The 22,451-nt window shown below is 34.2% G+C and overlaps 2 protein-coding genes across 2 annotated transcripts; both read left to right on the top strand.

Moving 5' to 3' along the window:
* Nucleotides 1-2,983: 2,983 nt before the first annotated feature.
* On the top strand, nucleotides 2,984-8,719 carry LOC123536715 (uncharacterized). Its single transcript, XM_045320094.2, has 2 exons — nucleotides 2,984-3,330; nucleotides 4,326-8,719. Exon 2 carries the CDS (start codon nucleotides 4,360-4,362, stop codon nucleotides 6,760-6,762), a length of 2,403 nt encoding a protein of 800 aa, XP_045176029.2. The 5' UTR covers nucleotides 2,984-3,330; nucleotides 4,326-4,359; the 3' UTR covers nucleotides 6,763-8,719.
* Nucleotides 8,720-15,503: 6,784 nt separating this feature from the next.
* LOC128550367 (uncharacterized) lies at nucleotides 15,504-21,061 on the top strand. The gene is made up of 2 exons (XM_053529293.1): nucleotides 15,504-15,705; nucleotides 17,093-21,061. The coding sequence occupies exon 2, from the start codon at nucleotides 17,129-17,131 to the stop codon at nucleotides 19,673-19,675; it is 2,547 nt and encodes an 848-aa protein (XP_053385268.1). The 5' UTR covers nucleotides 15,504-15,705; nucleotides 17,093-17,128; the 3' UTR covers nucleotides 19,676-21,061.
* Nucleotides 21,062-22,451: the final 1,390 nt, after the last annotated feature.

Raw genomic sequence — 22,451 nt, 5'->3', positions numbered from 1 at the left:
TTGTTTATTACTAAGTATAGTACTGCCTGTAACATGTATAATATGGGATGCAATGTTTGTTATAGGTTCCAATTTATGTGTCTATATAAATTATTTCAGTACTGGTGAATGTTGTTAATGGTACATATGAAAAATTTTAAATGTAAAGCATAAATGTAGCATCTATGAAATTTTATCAAATTGATTATAATTTATATATATTTCAGAATTAATTAATTGGAAATATGTAAATGCAATCTGTACATGTGTGTTCTACCTTCTGTCTAAAAGTAATTCTAGTGCAAATGTATAAAAGTTATTGAAACCAGTACTTGGTAAGGGCAGTACAAATATTTCGAACCACACTGTTTAATGTAAATAATTATATTGCTGTATCTATAGGTTACCGGTGCATACTTGTTAATTGTATTTAATGTATGTTGCTAATTAGTATGATTCTCATCATTATTGCCGCAAAGTAATTATTATTTTTGTACTTCATGTCATAGGTTGTATTTTTTTCAATTTCGAGGACGAAATTTTGTTAGTAGGGAGGGTATTGTGAGGCATGATGCCTCACGACCTCGTTTCAGGCAATGGTTTGGCACTGCTTTTACGGCCTATCTGTAGTTTTTCATTTTTATTTCAAAAATTGTTAGGCTATCTGTCAACTACACTTTAATCACAGTTTATTGTTCTGTAACCTTTCTAGGCATTGACAGATAACCAGATGCATTATTAAATTGTTGTTTACTAAACTACATTCCAAAATATTCAAGTCAGGTGTTTGTATCAGTAGTGAAACATTTTAACTGTAGCTTTCGCAGGGATTTTCTGTAAAAGTACGCAATGTCAGTCTGAATTATTCAACAGTTCAATCAACAAGTACCTGCTGTATTAAATTAAATCGATGTTTTCATGTAATGTCCATTGTTGACTTTGTAAAGCTTCATAAAAGTTTATGTCAGTTGAAATTTTGACAGTTGTCAGCCATCTTGGATTTTTGTAAGTATGCACCGGGTAACTAAATCTCTGTTTAGACGGACCGAAATCGCTTCATTTTCTGCAGTAATAATTAGGTTTTTATTGTCAAGTATTTGATATTAAATACTTGGCATGTAGTGATGATTCCCAGCGTTCTAGGTTGTTTCATTTTTACAAATTGTCCGACTTTAGCTGTTTTGTTTTGCTTAGAGGTTAAGCTCCGCCTTATTTGCATATAAGGAAACGTTCGTATCCCGAATGACGTCATGGTCGGCCGAAGTAAGTTCGTAGCATCAACTCGGTTACGGACCTGTCCGGGTATTTCCGACTTTGACCTTATTCAGACTAATTTAGATTCAGGTATTCATCCTCATTTGCATACCATTGCATACCAAAAGGTTAATTAGTAGAACGCTGAAATTATCACTTTGCCTCCGTCTCTTGTACACACAGGCTGTATTTTCGGTCTCTCTCAGATCTTTAAATTATTTTACTTCAAAACTTGTAACAAAATTGTTCTAACTTTGAAACATCAAGGTACTTATTACTAGTAAATTATACAGTTATATTTATTAGCTGTATGTGGCTGTTTTTCTCTTAGAAAAACTCTGTAAATTCTAGTGTTTCGGTCCGTCTGCTTCGCGACTTTTGCCGATTGTTCATATTGACTTTTTTTTATTTGTGTCTTGATTAATAATTATTGTTAAGGCTCCTCAAAATAAAAAGTTGTTTGAAGCCGAAAGGAACATTGTCAGTAGTTTATTTAACAGTTCATTTGAACTTTGAAATAATTTTGAACTCGGGCGCTACCAGCCTTTATACTCGGGCGCTACCAGCCTTGCCTTAGGCGATACCAGCCTAAAGGGGTCGCGACCAGACCCTAGTTTATTCAACTTATTGATTACCCCCATATAAATAAAACGAGTAACCCATTATAGTATAGGAATTGGAGGACTTTGTCCCCTGACTGTTGGCCCTTTGCCCTTGGTCTGTTCATTTACAATTTTACCCCCACCCAAAGTACAGCACCGCTAGGGGCACTACAATAGTATTAAAAAAGTAAGCCTGAACAAAATAACCAAGAAAGAAATAGCAATTTTCTAAGTTACATATAGGACCATAATTTTGACAAAGGCAATAGCTAATTATGGCTCTTGACTGACCTTCTTAGTAACCAAATGCTAATAAACAAATATACAAAGTTTATATTAGTTATATCTCTTACAGTTTTTATATAAAGTGAATCTAGACAAAAATAGCAAAGAGATGTCAAATTTCTAAGTTAAAAAGGGCAACAATTCTGATAAATGCAAGAGGTAGTTATGGTTCTGTACCTACTTAGTAAACTAATGACAATAAACAAGAATCTATATATCTCTTACAGTATTTATGAAAAAAAAGTAAAACAAAATATCCAGCCAAGAATCCAGATTTTCTTAACATAAAAGGGCCATAATTCCGCCAAACTGCATGTGCGAGTAATTGTTCTTGATCTACTTACTGGCCTAATGATGATATTAAACAAGTGTGCAAAGTTTCAAAACTACTGCTTTTACAGTGGACCTAAATCTTAACTTATACGCCGACGCCGACGATCAAGAGAAGTCTATCGTAGACTATTTTCAAAAATCAGACGAGCTAAAAATAGTACACCCCTAATAAATGTATATTTAGTATGATTACGTGATTAAGATTTTTTTTTTAAATCTGAAGTAAACATCTAAAGGTAAATATTTTTGTGAACGATGGCCAATGAATATCTTGTAAAAGATTGGTCAAAAGTGAAACTTTTGCGGAATTTTAATTCAGAATATTAAGAGTTTTAAAAAAAAGTAATTATCTCTTTCAAACTTGCTTGATTAAAATCTAATCAAACTTTGTACGTTAAATATTTAATATCCTGTATCTTTGAATTGTATAAGGAAATTTATTATTCTTGATTTTCTAATCTTTCTTTCACCAAAAAAAATAAGGAAATAAAAAAAAACACAATCAGTCAGTCATTGCTATTTAAAACACCAGATCTAACGTATAAATAGTCAGTTTAACGTCATGCTAAGCCTCCAACATAGGTTAAATAAATAAGATAAATTTTCATTGATAAAAAAATATTGAAATGTGTCTTTGTGAAAAAGCATTTTATTCCTGAAAATTGTATGCGTAGTCAAGTGCATTGAGATTTTACTAGAAAATGAATCAACTTAGCATGAGTAATTAGATGGACGTATGGAATGTATATCATTAATATTCTATATAAAACATATCGACTGTTTAAGTCTGTTCACCTTTTCATTAATTTTTGCATTCGCGACAATTCTAAAAAAACGTTTGTTAAAAAATTGCAGGCAGATGCTGGAGTTGAATTAGGTAAGTTTTATAAAATGTCATTCTTTTATAGTTATTCTTTAAACACAAGGTAAATGTTATAAGAGATATTATTTTACATATTATTTTCATCAGTAATCATTACACATACATTATAGAGGTTTTTCCAAAGATTGACCGAGGCTTTTACAATGTGCAATAATAAATAGCAATGTTATCTAAAAAAGCATTAACACCAGACGAAGCTTCGCGTAACATAGCTTTGTCGGAGACGGGCTTATTTTTTATCTATTTAAAATGCTTAAAATCAATTTTAAATAAACGAAAATTTTACTAATAAACGTGTATATTTCTATGCACAAAACTACTGAAATATACTCATTGACAAAAATCTAACAGGAATAGCTATAACACAGCCTTTCCAAGGCAAAGTTTTAAGCTGAATATGCATTGATATGAAGACAATTTTCATTCGACAATAAGATTCTAACATGGCTCAATTTGATTGCAAGTTAAACAAAGAAGGTCAAAATCTGTATATTTAAGAAATAAATGCTATTTTTTTTGTGTTTATACGGGCATGAACCATCTGAAACTCCTTGCAAATTATCAAAACACTAGATAATTTTGAAAATTCATCCCTGTAGCTGACAAACACAAACTTTACCTACTCCTATTTTATAATATGACAGAAGTCGTACTTGCTCTGTAGCTGACAACGTTTTTCCTAACGATTTAATACACAGTAGCACTACACCCTGCGGTCAGTCAATTGGGTCATAAGTCTAAACGAATTTGATAAGTAATATCCGACTGTTCATCATAGACAGCTCTTGTTTTTTTTCTTTCTTTTCTTTGTTATGTTTTCCTTCTCTTTACATGTCGCAAGAAAAATGATACTTTTCTTCAAAATTCTTATGATCTAAATTGAAATTAGTTAAAATTATCATTAAAAAATCCACACGTGTAGTTTATTCCATTAAACAATGATACATGTTATAAAGGTTGTAAAATATTTCATTTTCTTTGTACAACAGACTGATGTAGCGGGAGCATCATATTCAAAACATAATGACTGATTCTAAGCCTAACGACGAACACCGTGGTTTCACAACACGTGCTAGAGAAATTGACTCGAAAATAGATCCAGACTTTGTTACATTGTTAAGAGATATTGAAACATGGAATATACTATGTAGTTGCGATATATTTGGAAATGAAGAACTTATTCCTGTCGGAAGCTGCGTAGATGGTTCAAAAGTTACTGTACCCGGCGACTGTGGTGATATGGACGTTTTGATGCTTTCCAACAAGAATATTTTGAAAGAACATTTATTTGATTACGACAAAGCGTTCCCAGCATTTCTGCGTATTAGAGTTAAAAATGAACACCAGAAGTACTTCCAAACCGTGAAAGATCCGATCGAGGGAGTGTACCTTCCAGCAGCTGTTCTTAAAGAGCATCATACAAAGTCGTCATTCTTATCAAAAATGTTGCTTAATTACAATATACAACATGACCTGTCCGAAGATGGAAAGTTCTTGAAAGTAATAAGAATAACATCAGTTGGAAAAGAACAGATGCGGTTATATCCAGATGATCAAAACGCTTTTGAGTTCAGTGATAAACCAGATATGATAGAACGTAATTTGACAATAATGGAAAAGGTTGGCAAATGCACATTCGGTAAAGTTATAACTCTGGCAAAACAATCTAAAAGAACACATGCTGTAGATGAAACATCCACGTTTGCGACTAACAACAGATCACTGTTAGCTGAACACGACAACACCTCACTGTTAGAGATGTTTAATGAAATTCTTGACATGTGCGGACGCAAAAACACTGATAGTGATAAAACAAGAAATATTCAAGATACGAATAAAGACAGTCAGACAGATGCTGCTGAAGATGGAAAAAGTAATGCGATGCAAGGTACAATATACCTCGACAAAAAAGACAACAAAACGCCACAAGATATGTTTTCAACTGATTTATTGCGTGGTAATGCACATAACAGAAAATTATCAACAGATCGTCCAGCGGCAAGAACAAAACGAATAAATAATAAGCATAAAAACAAAAACGCCACGAGTTCAGACCCTGAAGTAGTAAAAGAAAGTCATTCAGTAGGTGCATGCATTAAAACGTCTGGAACAGCAAAACGCGAAACGTCTTTTTCAAAATTAAAATCGATAGATTTCGTACCTGCCTTTAAAATTGAAGGATGGCCACGGGTAGCAGATGAATGGGTGACTCGTTCGAGAAAATGGCCATCGAAAGAAATTCTGAAAAAGATTATTGGCTCAGGATGTCAGGTCGTAGCAAAACGACCTTTGGCCTTGTATAGCAAACCGGTAATCGAAGAGAGAGACCCGTATTTCAGACTGTCTTTTGCTCTATCTGAAGTAATACTCGCACAAAACATGAAAGAGCAACAACTATTGTGCTGGCGTGTATTAAAAGCTTACCAGAAATGTTTCCTTGAGACTGAACCAAAATGTCTTAAATCATATCATTGGAAAAACGTTTTGTTTTGGGTAAATGAAGATTTAGACGAATCATTCTGGACAGATGAAAATGTACTGGTTGCGGTGTATAAATGCTTAGACTTCATGAAAGAATGTCTTCAAAAGCGAAACCTGCCATTTTATTTTGTCAGAAGAATGAATCTTCTCAATGGCTGTGATGAAACGATATTTGATATCTTGAGAGAACAAGTCGATTTGATCCGCAGAGAGCCATTGGCATATTTAAAAAGATTCATATCAGAACCTCCAAAAGCTGAAACACATTTTATGGATATTGAAAAGATTGAGGGCATACTAAGTGAAGAGACAAAAGCAAATAATATCGACAGACGTTCAGAGGACATCGCGAATTGCTTTTTGCTTAAATTTATGTATGAATCCGACAAATCTGGATTTCAGTTTCCTAAAGCCATTTTAGAGTTGCTTAAAAAACGGCGGTCTGAAGAAGATGAAAGGTTATCATGTGACCCTAAAGACGTTCAGAATTCAAACAGTTCGCAAGAGAAATTGCTTCTAGATACATCTGAAAATATAATGGAATCAATGAAAAACTACAGCAAAGAAGGATTTTTTGAAACAATGGACTTATTTCTAACAGTAATGGATAATGTGCTTAACAACGAAGATGGTACAGATTCCGATAGAGTTATATCGCAAAGCTTTGCAAATGTGTTAAGTACTGTATCATCAGTTGTGAAGAGACCGCAAGACTACGGACTCTCGAAAAACGTAAGCAATGTTTGTTCCAGTTTCCACCAACATGACGGAAAAGAGCTAAATGGAATATCTTTTAACTTAATTGCCAACGGTGCATTTGCAAAATTAATGGATGGAATAGAGAAGAGTACCAAAAATGAAAACAAAACTTTTAATCTATTTGATGAGATAAGGAAAATCCTACAGGAAACTGTACAGAACATTGGAGCAATAACAGGAAGGTAAACCAAGGTAGAAAAGAAAGCCGAAATGGATATAGATCTTGATTAAAGTATTGATTATTACTGTTAAATCCTGTATATTGAATGGGGGCAATTTTGTTCGCATTTAGTGGTAGCATCAATCCACGAAAAACAATCTCAATGAAAATCAAAGCCTGAAATGCCTGATGGTTTCGGGTTTTTGGTAGATTTATTTTCTGTTTAAATACCAGTCTATGAATATACATGAATGAAAAACAAATACAAATTTAATGTGCCTCATATCGAACATGAACTCTGCCTGACCTAGCTTGTGATGTAACCATGTGCTGGAATACCTTATCAGTGATGGATCTAATACAATCTAAATGGTCAGTGTGAGTGGATACAGGTTGAATAAGAACTACTTGTTCATTGATAATTCATCCGCATTGTTCATGAATGGGACTATTTTGTGTAGCACATGAACATCATTTGGATGTAATTCGGAATAAAATAAAGATGCTATATGGCTGATAGAAATACACTTGTAACTTTGGTAGCGGGATAAATCCACAACCAAAACTTAAGCCTCATTTAGTTTTCTTCAAAAGTAAAATCAACGGATAACATAAAGCTCTCCATTAATCTTCTGCAAACCTTATTGCCACTAAAGGAGAAGAAGTATATAAAAACATCGGGCAATAGTTTTGAAAATGGATCGGCAAGTCGAACAATAAGTGTATACTCTTGGGAATAAGTACTTTAAACTAAACTAAAGCCATAAAGTTATATTTCAACCAAGTAACCGTTTTGGTCAAAGCCAGGCACTTGCATGACCAAGATATTAAATCATTTCATAGTATTGATTGATATTTTAGGAGACAAACAGCATAGATAGGACTCATGCTTAGACTTGCATGACCAGTTTCAACGATCAAAAACTAAAGGTGAATCAATCATTCAATAACAGCATGCAGCAACATTGACATATTCATTATTCAACAATATCATTAATTAGTAGTTTTTAACAAAACATGGTAAATGTGATTTCTAATTGTTTCAAAAGGACACGAGTCCAGCAATGAATGTTATTGTAAGGAGGAGAGATGTTTTGTTTTCTAGCTTCTTAAAGCTATAGGATGTAAGTCTCAGACTAGAAGTTTGTTGTCGGCAGTTTGAGACTTTAACTTCAAGCTAGAGATAATGAGTTTTCCTAATTGCCTCAAGTTAAAGTTTATAAAAAAAGTTAACAGACCCCGAATGCAAGCTTGATGCAGGCAGTTTAGATACTGTTTTTGTTTTTTGGCTGCTCCAAATTAAGGGTTTTAAAGTGATAGGGGCATCAGCATGCCAGTCTGAGACAAGTCTTCAATCTAATAAAGCTTTGGTATAATCATTATAATGTGTTTCCTTTGGCAAACTGAGTGTAGAGATGAACGTTAATATTTGACGTTACCACCGGTCAAATTCTGTTAAGGGAGTCTTAAGACATTTTTCGCAATGCAGCTCTATATCTTATGTTTTTACAAGGAAGTAAAAGAGGTCAGCTTTAATTCTAATATTGTTTATTTCTCTAAGTTAGATATGGGGATACACCCATATAGCTTTAAATCTTGTTAATGTAAATCAAGAAGGTAAAGAGCTGACTTTAATTTTTGACTTTCTCTACATTACACAGCGATATACCCTATGCAACTTTGCAATGGATATATATTTATGCATTTATACGCTTTAATGGTGTATGTAGTGATATTGATGCTTGCAATAATATTATTCAATATATTGCGCATAAACTTCTTCAATAAGGTAATCGTTATCATAATCTGCGTACTGTAAGAAGATGTATTCTTTCAAAGGCTTATTAACCATGCTTATTTTATTTTACTTTTCGGCTTTATTTTCAATTATAGTTTTCTTGACAATGTTTTACTGTGTGTGTACATGAATGTATAGAAATAAATATTGTTAAATTAAATCAACTAGTTTATTAAAGTTTGCCTTTGTAATTCAGATCTCATTTTGAAATTAAACGGTAGTCTAAAGTCACATGTGCGACAAAGTTTATCAAATCGTTACTTTTTACAGGAATATTTTACTTCGTTATATCCTGTGTCAACAGGTAAAATTGTAAAATTATTCTAAGAGGTTTTGAGACACATCTCATGTTTGTTGTCCGGTCCTTTTACAATAGGCTGGAAGTTTCTGATTTTGCACACCGCCGATTTAATAAGGCAATTATTTGTATCAAGGTTTTTAAGTCCTTAAACGATACGATGCGATGCGGAAACGAAATATTGTTTTTTGACAATTGATAATTACTGTACGATTTTGACTATGAGTCGAAATGACATGCAGTTAAACTGTTAAACTGATAGACAGACGCGGATGGATGACTAGAAGATAAATATGATTAACCTTTAGCCTGTTGCCTTGCATGCCGATCATGGTCTGCACTGTTTGCTATTCTTTCAGTAAATTTTCAGTCAATACACCTGCCAATGCTAAAATTGATTGATTAGATAAGCCTTTACATCGCCAACGAGCGTGGTCAATCCCATATCTTTATTAAAATGCTAAATATCCCATTTGTTATGTTATATAACTGAAAAAGCGAAACGAAGCAGAGCATTGACGATCAGTATTGACGACAAGTAGTGTCAATATATACCGACATGTTAGACAAGGCATTAATTCAGACTTTTGTGTACTTAATAGTCATTTTTTTTACCTTAAATTTGATATGATCCCTATGCTTTCCTTGCATTTTGTTTACAATCTCAAACTAATTATTTCATTTTCACCGCCGTGCAACTGACTGGAACAGAGGATAAATTTACTTGTCATTGTTCTAATTCACTGTACCGAAATTTATTAATACTTTCAGCGAAGCGTCTTACCGTTATGTTACATGTACATACAATTTGTTATTTCTCTTAAATTGTATCATATACACCCACCTTTGTAACATTTTATGCGCCCCACCCCCTTGTGGAACAGGGCGGCATCTTTAGTGGCTGAACTGTTCGTCTCTCCGTCTGACACTTTGGATTCCATTTGATAACTATAGAATTTTGACGTAGGAACCTCAAATCTAAAACTGGGTAGGCAGGTTAGACGTTAGCAATAGCCGACCCTTATTGATTTTGAGGTCTGTTTTCTTAAAGATGAAATAATTCGGTTTCCGATCAGTAACTGAAGGTTGATTTGACCTACAATCGTCAAAATTCATAGGTTGGTTGTAAGTGGTCAGATGATAAATCCCATTGTTTTGTTGGACAGTAGTTCAAAGGTCTAGAGTACAGAAAAGTTAAAGTCATTATCTTCGTAGAGAGACTGTTCTGTCATCAGCATTATATATCACAATTATATCATTTTGCTGATGATACTTCAGCATGTGCAAATTTTTATACACACATTTCAAGGATACGTCAACAATGAAATGTAAAGACAACTTTGTTGCGAGTATAAGTAAAATATTCCTACACACTTCCATGGTGCTCACCTGTATATTTATCCCATCTTATCCAAGGTGATGAGAATGATTCAAATAAGGTTTATTTGTTACAAGCAACAGAGTCTGGGACAATCTCTCTATTCGCAACATTCTTCCAATGATCTCTTTTTAAATATGTTTATCTACATCTAAATATTCCGCCTCAGTATTTTCTTTAAGACCACCACAAAAGAACAGCAGAAGCCCGCGGGATTGTTTGTGACCGAGACCGAAGGTCCCAAGGGCTTCTGCAGACGTAAATACACAAAACAAACGTGTATTGTCGCTATTCTTGCATAGAAACATCACACGACGACTAAATGTATTGTTTTCATATGTGATGACTTTACGATTCCGGTACATTTTTTACTTACCATTCTGTTGTTCTTGGAAACGGTAAACATGTTTTAAATATCCGTATCCATGCAGGGCCCAGAAATAAACAACACTATCAAGAGTACATTTTGAAGGGTTTATTTTAAATGATTTTTTGATCTCTCGTTATTAAAAACATGAAATAACCAATAATTGTTCATATAACTTCACGATTCGGTGAACAGGAGCACAGTTTAAAGAATAATAACTTTACATTCGATTTAAATTGAGAATGAACACATTTGGAGTACAGATGAGTACAAACGTAGTGTAAAGATTCTCCGAGAAATTAGGTAAAAACATACCGACTGATACTTACCAAAATCATAAATATGATCCCTGAAAACAATCAATCGCACAAGTTACACGCGATTCTTAAACATTCACAGTTATCTACAAAAACTAAAAAGACGCTGAGTTCTAAAAGGGGAGTAAACAAGGGAAGAATCGAGTACGAACAGTGTTGGGGGCAGCGGAATTTGCGTTGGTAACTGATACAGCAAATCATTCTACGGTTTAGAATGCATCTTTTATGCTACAAGAAGAGGTTTTCATAAAAGAAACAAGACGCAGATGCAGGTGTCAATATGCGCAGAAATACATAAACGTCCCCGGGAAAGCATTTAAAATATAAAAATCTGGTATTAGCATCACGTGAATTGCCTTGTTTGCACACAATTTTTCTCCCGTTAATGCATGGACGGATCCAGTGTAAAAAGTATGCAAGAATGTTGCATCATGGCCCTGTCGGACAACTACTGAAATTGCAGCGTTAATCATCTCATTTTGGACGTAACATAGAAGTTAGATATTTTCAGATTCGAAAATTGCTTGTACCTAGATAAGAACCGTTAAAGGTTGAAATATTGTTGAGGAAATATTTCTATTAATTTGTTATCATAGAGATTACATTTTTTCTAGTGGGTATGCATATGAGAAAACACACACGCACGCACGAATGCACGTACAGAATTAATTTACTCTATCTGGATGTAGTGGAAAATACAATGTGATATATGTATGTACCAACCAGAATGCGTAATATAGATCTACCGGCCTGATCACGCCAATATCTACAGAATCATGTTTCCGCAACCGACCGTTGGACCAGACAATTATGCGACAACTTGAATATAAGCATTTAATTTCAACATGCCGCGCTAAAAAAATCCCGTGAATAGTCGAAATCTTGAAGTTTTTAACACAACAATCGTCTCACTAATTTCAACTTCTCGAGCAAATATATTTCCTCGAAAAGTTGCAAAGTCGAAGTTTGTAACGCGACATTTGTCGTGCAAATGTCAACTTGTCGACTGAATTTGTAGTTTTTAAGTCCTAACTTTTTCTTTTCGTGTCAGTTCCTTTTTCCGCGACAAAGCGACATTAGATACCTTAACTTCAAGTTGTTGTGGTAGGGTAAAAATTATAATGTATAATTCTGCATGAAATAATATCGAATATCGTCTTCTAAAGACATTTCGAAAATGAAAACGGTGATAATACACAATTTTGCCAAGACACCGAATACTAGCGTGTAGACATCAAACCCCGGTAAAAATCGTCCTGGAACATTATATCGATCAAAGTCTTGGTCAAAAAGTTAAAGGTAGTCCGCTTAATTTCAACTTCTCGCGCTATACTTATCGAAATTGTCACAAAACTTGACAGCCGACTGACTTTTGTTCCATCACCAGAAATTTTAATTGGAATTGCTTGACCATCAGCTATATGGTGAGACTTAATGTACTCCGTGATTTCTTTTAACGGTGAAGTGTATTCGACAATATTTGACAACTGATGCCACCAAAACCCTTATAAACTCGCTTGTGACCTCAGGATTAGATTACTGCAATGCTCTTTTGTACGGCGTGCCCAGATCAACAACGAGCAAACTGCAAAATGTCCAAAACACAGCTGCACGTCTTATTACGAAATCAACCCGTTTTGAACATATAACACCAATCCTTAAAGATCTTCATTGGCTTCAAATACAAGATATAATCAAATACAAAATTCTCATTCAAACATTCAAGACCTTGCACGGACAGTCGCCGGTGTATGTGAATGTCTAACTGGAGGTGTACGTGCCAACTAGAAATCTGAGGTCAGCAAGTGCAGCAACAACCCTTGTGCCACAAAAATGTCGACTGGTCTCCTACGGGGATAGAAGTTTCAGAGTTGCCGCCGCAAAACTATGTAACTCTCTCCCTGACAATCTCAGAAAATGTTCATCACTTAATTCATTCAAAGAGCTCTCAAAACACACCTTTTCAAATTTTTCTACAACACATAGATACCAACTGTGACTGTTTCTACACATAATAAATATGCCATTGTTATTTTTGTGATACAGAACTACGGCAAGTCATTCGTCGCTGACGAAGACCTCTTAACTGTACAATGCATCATGTAATTAACTAAATTGTCAATTCATCTTTTATTTCATCATGTCACATTTTAAGGGTTATGACGTTCTATGTGTGTTTTTTTTTTTGCAAGACTTGAGTTTCACTTGAAGTGTGTGGTATTTCTATCTAATGCAGTATATGATAGGGGTTGAATCTCTATACGCAGCCCGTCTGGGCGTACCAGGTGCTTTAAGCATTGGTATTGGCAATAGGGGTAAAACGACCTCAAGGGGATGCGGTCATGGTTGTTTGTTACAGTAAGGCTGTAATTATTATCATTGTCATTATTGATATTGATGTAATAACTATTATGTTTTTATTATTATGTACTATGCCATCGAATATATCGTCTATAAAAAAACGTTTAATTAAATTATTCAGTTTCAGTTTTATGCTTGCATATGTCATGTTTTGTTATTTTCCTGCGTATCTGCGATATGTCACATGTTTAATTGTAAAGCGCCCTTGTATAACGTATATTTCATATGAAAAGGGCGCTCAACAAATCTGGTATAATAGTAATAATATAATAATAATAATAATAATAATAATAATAATAACCGGAAACATTCCCCGGGCAACGTGAAATTTCAAAAATAAGAGTTAAGTTTTAATCTCTCTTGGCGGACAGAATTTAATGTGGGCAGATCAGACACAACAGTAAGCTCGTGATAAGACTGGTCACTAACAGTGCAAAGAGTATATTTCTACTCTCCTTGTCATTTGATTTTAAATTATTGTAACTGCCGCGGGAGATGCTAACAGAACCTTTGGACTTTTAACACTTTAACACATGAGGAGCCAAGCCATATAAATCCGCGAACCAAAGTGCGGGAGTCACATCTTTGCCAAATTTACTGAGAGTATATTTACTACATGACTTTGTTTTTCATTAAAATATGGTAAAGGTTCTTGTTTAACGTGGGTAGTTGACGAAAGTCCCCACCTGGAATGGATGGAATAACTTATTTCCAGCCGAGCCCACGGCAGATGTCATATTTACCTCCCCAGCATCCAGTCTAGGCCGATACTGCTGGAAACAGTACCAATTTAAGCATATCACCCAGCACTGAACACTAGTCGGGATATCAGCTGCGACCGGGAATCGAACCCAGACAGCTGGCGTTGTAGACCAACCTGCTAACCACTGCGCCACTGACTCCATTTAGGAGTATGTGCAGATCCCGGTGTTTCAGTGAGCTTTTTATGCAATAAAATATTTTTATATTAAATATGTTTCTGCTTGTCCAGGAGGGGTTGTTCTTTCTTTTAAAACACATTTTTCTTCAATTAAATCATTTCGGTCTTGATATTCTTACCATCTGACCTAAGATTTGCATTTTCAGCCATAAGTGTTTTGATTTGAATTTTAAGGGAAATTTCACTAATCAACAACTCATTATTTTTTGACAAAATCTCGATTTCATTTTCCTTGGCTTGTATAAGGGAACTGAACAACTCAGCACATTTTTTTTTCATTTTCAATTTGTTTTTCATTGAACAAGCTAAGTTTACATAAAAGATATTTTACATTTTCTAGCTCATGTTAAAAAATCACTACAGAAATTGTCTGTGCCAAAAACGTATTTATCCCACGGCCTGAACGATATTTCCCGTTTAAGTTTGACTGAACTATTTTCAAGTATGTCCGACTGCACTATTTGAAATGCACTTATCTGTGTTTTAAGTATTGTGACAAAACTGAGTTTAGAGTCAAAGCAAGCTGTATGAAGTTGGTAATTTGTAACGTCAAGGCAACTGGCGAATTTAGATGCGTTTTTGCTACAAACGGAGAAATAGGCTCCTCAAATTGAAATCACTTCCGGTATGTCTGGCATATTTACTTTATCACATGCACTAAATATGTTCAGTTTTTCTTCGTAATATTTCACCTGTGTAAGTCTATTATCTCTAAGTAATCTGACAGTTTTACTTTTCAAACACGGCACGAATCTGATAGGTAGTGAGATTTTAACACCACGTCCATTAACATTTATTCTGTAATACTTCGGCAATAAAATCTTTCCTACCATCTTACCAATACACCACTGAGAATTGTTACTAAACTACCCTTTATATAAGGCAGTTTACCTTTGGTACCCAGTGACAAACGCTTTTGAATTGGAAAAGTAGTACAACTAATTCTGATGTGTTCCCATAATCTGTAACTATGTTTAAAAGTCTTCTTGTTAAGAAATATTGCAATAATTTCCTGATATCTTTAAAGTTTCCTTTTACTTTGTTTTCGTATGATCTGGAGGGCCTTATAAAACCGGCGTATAATGGTTCAAACTTGATTCTTCTAAAACTACTCGTTTCGTACGGAAGAATATTTCCTTTTTAGAACAATACATTTCATGTATCAAAGTTGTAGTTTCGATGTCCTGCACCTTTTGATTTTATCAGGAAATTTATTTCAACTTAATTTCTTACCTTTTCTTTACCAAAGATAAGGAAACAAAAGAACTACCGACGTGAATTAACATTGCAATTAGAAAAGTCCCCAGTTTTACTAAAGCAAACTGATGAATTAAAATTACTGTCATAGACATCATATTTCAAAATGCGCTGGCGTTTGGGATGTTTATTATTCGTGTGCTGAATAAACTTAAAGTCGACTGAGAAACAACAAATTCTATCAACGTTTCGGCAGTTTTCGCATTCCTGTCCTTGTGTGCTGCAGAAATAGGAGTTTATATTGTGTGAATAGGTACGTCGAATATTATCTTTTTTAATTAACTCAAAATTAAACTAATGTATTGTTCTGTCGGATCTTTGTTAGATTTGAGCCATTTCATTTGTCAGTCAGTTATTCTAAAAGTAAGACTGGCAGATAAATTCCAGTTCTATTATCAATGTAAGTTATGTTTTTTAACTGTTTCTGTGTCTGTCAGGTTATTCTTGTGTATAAGTTGCGATTATTTCCTTGGAATTTATATTTGAATAACAATATAGATTTTTATTAACTTAATTATTAAGGACTAATGTTTTATATTCATTGAAGAGTGTGTGGGGTTTTTTTTGGGTGTAAGATCGAAATATATTTCACGAGAGAACACCATTTTAGCTCATCTGATTTTTTGAAAAAAAAATGAATCACTTGATCGGTGCCGGCGTCGGCGTTGTCTGGTTAAGTTTTATGTTTAGGTCAGCTTTTCTCCTAAACTATCTAAGCTATTGCTTTGAAACTTGCAACACCTGTTCACCATCATAAGCTGACCCTGTACAGCAAGAAACATAACTCCATCCTGCTTTTTGCAAGATTTATGGCCCCTTTTGTACTTAGAAAATATCAAATTTCTTGGTTAAGTTTTATGTTTAGGTCAACTTTTTCTCTTTAACTATCAAAGCCATTGCTTTGAAACTTGCAACACTTGTTCACCATCATAAGCTGACCCTGTACATCAAGAAACATAACTCCATCCTGCTTTTTGCAAAAATTATTGCCCTGTTTGGACTTAGAAAATCAGTTTTCTTGGTTGAGTATTATGTTTAAGTCAGCTTTTCTCATAAACTATCAAAGCTATTGCTTTAAAACTTGCAACAGTTTTTCACCATCATAAGCAGACGCTGTACATCAAGAAACATAACTATATCCTGCTTTTTTTGCAAGAATGATGGCCTTTTTTAGACTTAGAAAATCATGGGTAGGACAATATTTCTATTATACAAAAAAATCAGATGAGCGTCAGCACCCGCAAGGCGGTGCTCTTGTTACGAGAGGTGCTCACAAGTGAAATATATTTCGATCCTAGGTGTAAGACAAAAAAGTTTCTATTTTCTATTTTATGATTTTTTTTTCAAGGTGCACTGCATCATAATGTTACAATGTCGTGGCGGCACAATAGGATGGAGCGTAAATTTTTACATTTGTCTAAATATTTCCATCTTTAATGAGGTGTGTTTTGCAAAGATAGATTTATCGGGTTTTCATCATTTGTATTATTATTTTGCATTCAAACTTAGTTCCGTACCAGTGAAAATAGTTATGGTATTTTCACTGTTTGAAACAGCATAAATATTAGTTTTAATCCATTCATATATTCCAGTATTAGTATTTCAAAAGCATGAAATAAATTATCATCTTTTTACCGCAGATCAACATAGAACAAGAACATCATATTCTGGGCATTATGGAAGATATTAAGCAGAGAGAAGAAGACATTGACTTCACAATCCTTGCTAAACAAATTGACTCAATAATAGATCCATACTTTGGTACAATTCTAAAGGGAATAGAAAGACTGAACATGTTTATCCGTGAAATATTTGGAAATGAAGAACTTATTCCTGTGGGAAGTTGCATTGATGGTTCAAAAGTTTCCGTACCCGGCGATTGCGGCGATATGGACGTTTTGATGCTTTCCAACAAGATAATTTTGAAAGAATATCTATTTGATTACGACAAAGCATTCCCAGCATTTCTGCATATAAGAGTTAACAATGAACACCAGAAGTACTTCCAAACCGTGAATGATCCGATCGAGGGAGTGTACCTTCCAGCAGCAGTTCTTAAAGTACTTCTTGAAAAATTTTCCAGGTTTTCAAAAGTTTTACTGATGTACGATACACAGGATGTCCTGTCCGATGACGGAAAGTTCTTAAAAGTAACAAGATCGACATCAGTAGGAAAAGAACAGATGCAATTATATCCGTTTGGACAAAATGCTTTTGATTCTAGTGGTAAACCCGATACATTAAAATTTAAATTGGCAAGAATTGAAAAAAATGCCAAATTCATGCTTGGTGGAATGATCAATCTACCAAAACAAATTGAGAGATCACATGCTGAAGATGAATCATCTTCGTTTGACACTAACAACAGACCATCGTTAACTGACTATGACAACACCTCACTGTTAGAGATGTTAAATAAAATTCTTGACATAGGCGAAGGCAAAGAAACAGATGATGGTGAAACAAGAAATATTCCGGATAGGAATAGAGACCGTCAGAATGATGTTACCAATGATGGAAAAGGTAATTCGATGCAAGGTACCACATACCTTGATAAAAGAGACAACAAAACGCCACGAGATACTTTTTTAGCTGAATCATTGTGTGCAAATGCATACAAGAAAAAAATCGCACGAGATTATCCAGCAACAAAAACAAAACAAAATGACTCAAATTCTAAATTAGACGTTATGAATAAAAACGAAAACTTCTTGAGTTCAGATCCCGGGGAAGTAAAAGAAAGTTGGTCTGTAGGTGCATGTATTAAAAAGACAACTAAATATGAAAAAGCAGATGAAGAAATGGCGTTCTCAAAATTAAGGTCGATAGACTTCGTCCCAGCATTTAAATTTGAAGGATGGCCACGGGTAGCAGTTGAGTGGTTGACTCGTTCGAGAAAATGGCCTTCGAAAGTAATTCTGAAAAATATTCTAGAATCAGGATGTCAGGTCGTAGCAAAACGACCTTTAGCCTTGTATAGTAAACCGGTAGTCGAAGAGAGAGACCCGTATTTCAGGCTGTCTTTTGCCCTATCTGAAATAATACTCGCAAATAGCATGAAAGAGCAACAGTTATTGTGCTGGCGAGTATTAAAAGCTTACCAGAAATGTTTTCTTGAGACTAAACCAAAATGTCTTACATCATATCATTGGAAAAACGTTATGTTTTGGGTGAATGAAGATTTAGACGAATCATTCTGGACAAATGAAAATGTACCGGTTGCGGTGCTTAAATGCTTAGACTTTATGACAGATTGTCTACAAAAGCGAAACCTGCCATTTTATTTTGTCAGAAGAATGAATCTTCTCAATGGCTGTGATGAAACGTTATTCGATGTCTTGAGAGAACAAGTCGAATTGATCCGCAGAGAGCCATTGGCATTTTTGAAAAGATTCATGTCAAAACCTCCAAAATCTGAAACACATTTTATTGATATTGAAAAGGTTGAAGACATACTAAGTGAAGAGACAAAAGCAAAGAATATCGACAGAAATTCAGAGGAAAGGATAAATTGTATATTTTATGATTTAATATATGAAAATTTCATCAAACGACATGGAGAAGATAAAACTGCAATTCAAAAGATTGATAACTTCTGTACGCACTTACTGAAAATAGGTCGGTCTGTAGTAGATGACACGTCATCATATGATTATAAAGACGTTAAAGATTCAAACAGTTTGCAAGCGAAAATGTTTCTAGATACATGTGAACAGCTAATTGAATCAATGAAAAATGGGGATGAAGAAGCAATATCTGTATTATATCATGACTTGTTCCAAAAAGTGCTTAACACTGAAAATGGTTCCGATTTCGAAAAACGTGCTTCCCAAAGATTAGAAAATTTTTTTAGCAGTGTATTACCAATTCGTAAAATATCGCAAGAAAACGAAGGATCCTCAGGAAACACATCAGATAGTTTATCCAGTTTACACGAAATTGTAAAACTTATACAGAAAGAATTCGAGTCAAAGTACAAAGCATGCGATGAATCTGACGGAAAAGATGACAGAGGGGCAAATGGAATATTTTCAGTTGTCGTAAGTTCCTTTGATAAATTCATCGAAGGAATACAGAATAGTATCAAAAATGAAGACAAAAAATTCAGACCAGCTGATGAGATAAAAAAGATTTTCAATGAAGCTTCACAGAAAATTGGAGAGATGGTAGGAAAAGAAGACAAGAGAGAGAAAAAAACCGAAATGGATATAGATCTAGATTAAACCATTAAACTTTACTATGAAGTCATAGATATTCGAGGGGGATAACGTGATTGCGTCAATCTACAAAATGAAACCCCAACGAAAGACACCCTTTTATTTCATCTCCAAAAGATAGCCCTTATCCTGCTTAATTTCTATAATGAACTTGTCCATCTTTCGAATTGGACAGTACCATTAACTGTTAAAAGTAATGCTTACCAAAAAGATACTGACTGAATGGCAAACAGTGCTGATCTTGATCAGACTGCACGGATGTGCAGGCTGATCATGATCTACACTGGTCGCAAAGGCAGAATCAAGAGTGTCTATCATGATAAGGGTTAAAATGCACAAATACAATACCCAACATTTGTTTTTCATTTTAAAATAATATCATCAACATGTTTCGATAATCTTCTTTTAAAAGGCTTTTGAACTATTATTATCAGCATATGTAAAATGTCAAGTAACTTATCAAAATTACTTTGATCTCTAACATAATTTGTTTTCATATGCTCGACATGTTTTACTTCAGATTTATAAATTCTAAGTTTTTGATCACTTAAACTACATTTTAACTGGCCTGAATGAGAAGAATGAATAACTTATGTTGTAAGTTTGAGACATATTTTGTTTAGTGTTGACCAACATGGAGCTTTTTTGATATAGCAATTGACGTAATATCATTGTAATTTTTGAAGATAACGTCATTTATTTTATGCTAACTAATGAAATACTGTATTCTATCAGTTAAATATTTTTATATATCATCACTCACACTGTGAAAATATGAAATCTATATTTTCACACTGTGAGAGATATAGCTCCGCCCCCTCATACATGATTGTGTATGAATCTTAAATTATTTGCTTAAAACAGGATGAAAATTGTAGTCGCACTTTGTACTTTATAGTATATTTCTCGATTCAAATTATTTTACTTAATGAGAATTTCATAACGTTATGCAGCAAAAAATAAAATGAAATGGAACTTTATGTTGTGTGCGTCTTTCTAACGTTACAACAGGTCTGACGTCATGTCTGTTTATGCACGTCTGTTTCCCGCGCTGAGATTAAAATTGTTGCAAAATGCACATCTCAACGTAATTGGGCATAAAAGATAAGGTAAGGATTACACGCTGATGTCTAAAGTTTGATGCTGGCAGTTTGATACTAAAACTCACATCTAGCCTGAGAGATAACATGTTTGGCTAACTGTTCCAAATTACATGTAGATGAAGTAAATAAATATCTTAACCTACGCCTAAGAGCTGTATTTATATAATCATTAGAGTTAGTTTCATATATCTTTCAATTCTTTATATAACAAACGTTTATCTGTCTTATTTATTATTGTTCGTTTTATAATGATTCTCTTTGTATGTTTATATTATTATTGAAATAACTATTGTTTGAACTAAACTATATGTAAATAAATTTCTAAACTTTACTTTCGTGGTGAAGATTTGATTTTAGAATAAAAAGAAATCAATCTAATGACAGATTAACAACCGATTTCAAAACTTAACTTTTATTGGGATATAAGATTGTGTCTTATGGTAATTAACAATTGAGCCGCGCCATAAGAAAACCAACATAGTGGCTTTGCGACCAGCATGGATCCGCGCAGTCTGGTCAGGATCCATGCTGTTCGCTTTCAATGCCTATTGCAATTAGAGAAACCGGTAGTGAACAGCATGGATCCTGACCAGACTGCGCGGATGCGCAGGCTTGTCTGGATCCATGCTGGTCGCAAAGCCACTATGTTGGTTTTCTCATGGCACGGCTCAATTGAATTTTGTTGAAATTGAATTTTATTGTACATCTTCGTCTCAAAATGGTAAACATTTGTATCAAATACTAAAACAAATCAGAATGAACTCGAAATAGTGTCCTATGCCCTTCGATATCATTGTATCATCATGGCTCCGAGCCAAATGGCTTACCATTGAGTTCAGCATATAAGTTATATAAAAGTGGTTGATATATAGAAGCATTGTCAATGGACCTTTTCCTAGCTATTTTCTTTATGGTGAAAAAACAAACAAACAAAGGCAGCAGATTGGAACATTCATTAGTTCCAAAACAGGCAATTTACAAATACTAGTACTACGTGACATTGAATTGACTTCATGATCCCAAAGTGCCGGAAAATATAACACCGAGTACAAGTACGGGGAGAATTTTACCACTTTTACGGCTTCAACATGGTACTTATTCAACACTGCTATTGCGATAATGAATAAATATGCACAAAGATACAAAGGAAACATAAAAGGCAGCCTAGTAAAATAATCACAGGTACAACACATGTACTACTGCAGGGTTTTACTTTAAGCTGCGTTCTTGGAACAAGGTTCTTTGTCTCTGTTTTGAAATGGTATTGAGCCAGTAAATATATAATCGAGTCGAATTGTAAGGAAATTTGTGTTATATTGATGTATTCTGCAGCTACCACCGCGTACTTATCTGACCCTCTCGGGCGAAGAAAAAGCTGTTATAGAAATGAAATGAACCGACAAACAGTCAACATGTTTGCAAATATTGCAGTTAACTCGTGATTATCAATTGTGACAAGTAATATACTGATTTGTTAAACAGAATATAAATTTAGACATTTATTTACTTCATCTGTAATTGTGATCTTGGAGTTAGATACGGGCCATATGTAATACTCGTTCGAATTTTATGCAATCCCAAATATATTTCATTTTCACTTTCATCTTAAGGTTTAGCAGTATATCACAAAACAACAGACTTTTTAACGAATGAACAACATCTTGTAGGCATAGGAAATA

This window comes from Mercenaria mercenaria, chromosome 17, assembly GCF_021730395.1.
Source record: "Mercenaria mercenaria strain notata chromosome 17, MADL_Memer_1, whole genome shotgun sequence".
In the NCBI taxonomy this organism is placed as follows: Eukaryota; Metazoa; Mollusca; class Bivalvia; order Venerida; family Veneridae; genus Mercenaria; species Mercenaria mercenaria.
The sequence above is the reverse complement of the archived record's forward strand: the minus strand, read 5'-3'. Positions and strand labels throughout refer to the sequence as shown.

Excerpts from the sequence above, each read along its gene's own strand:
- LOC123536715 (XM_045320094.2), top strand. The coding sequence starts at position 4,360 with ATGACTGATTCTAAGCCTAACGACGAACACCGTGGTTTCACAACACGT.
- LOC128550367 (XM_053529293.1), top strand. The coding sequence starts at position 17,129 with ATGGAAGATATTAAGCAGAGAGAAGAAGACATTGACTTCACAATCCTT.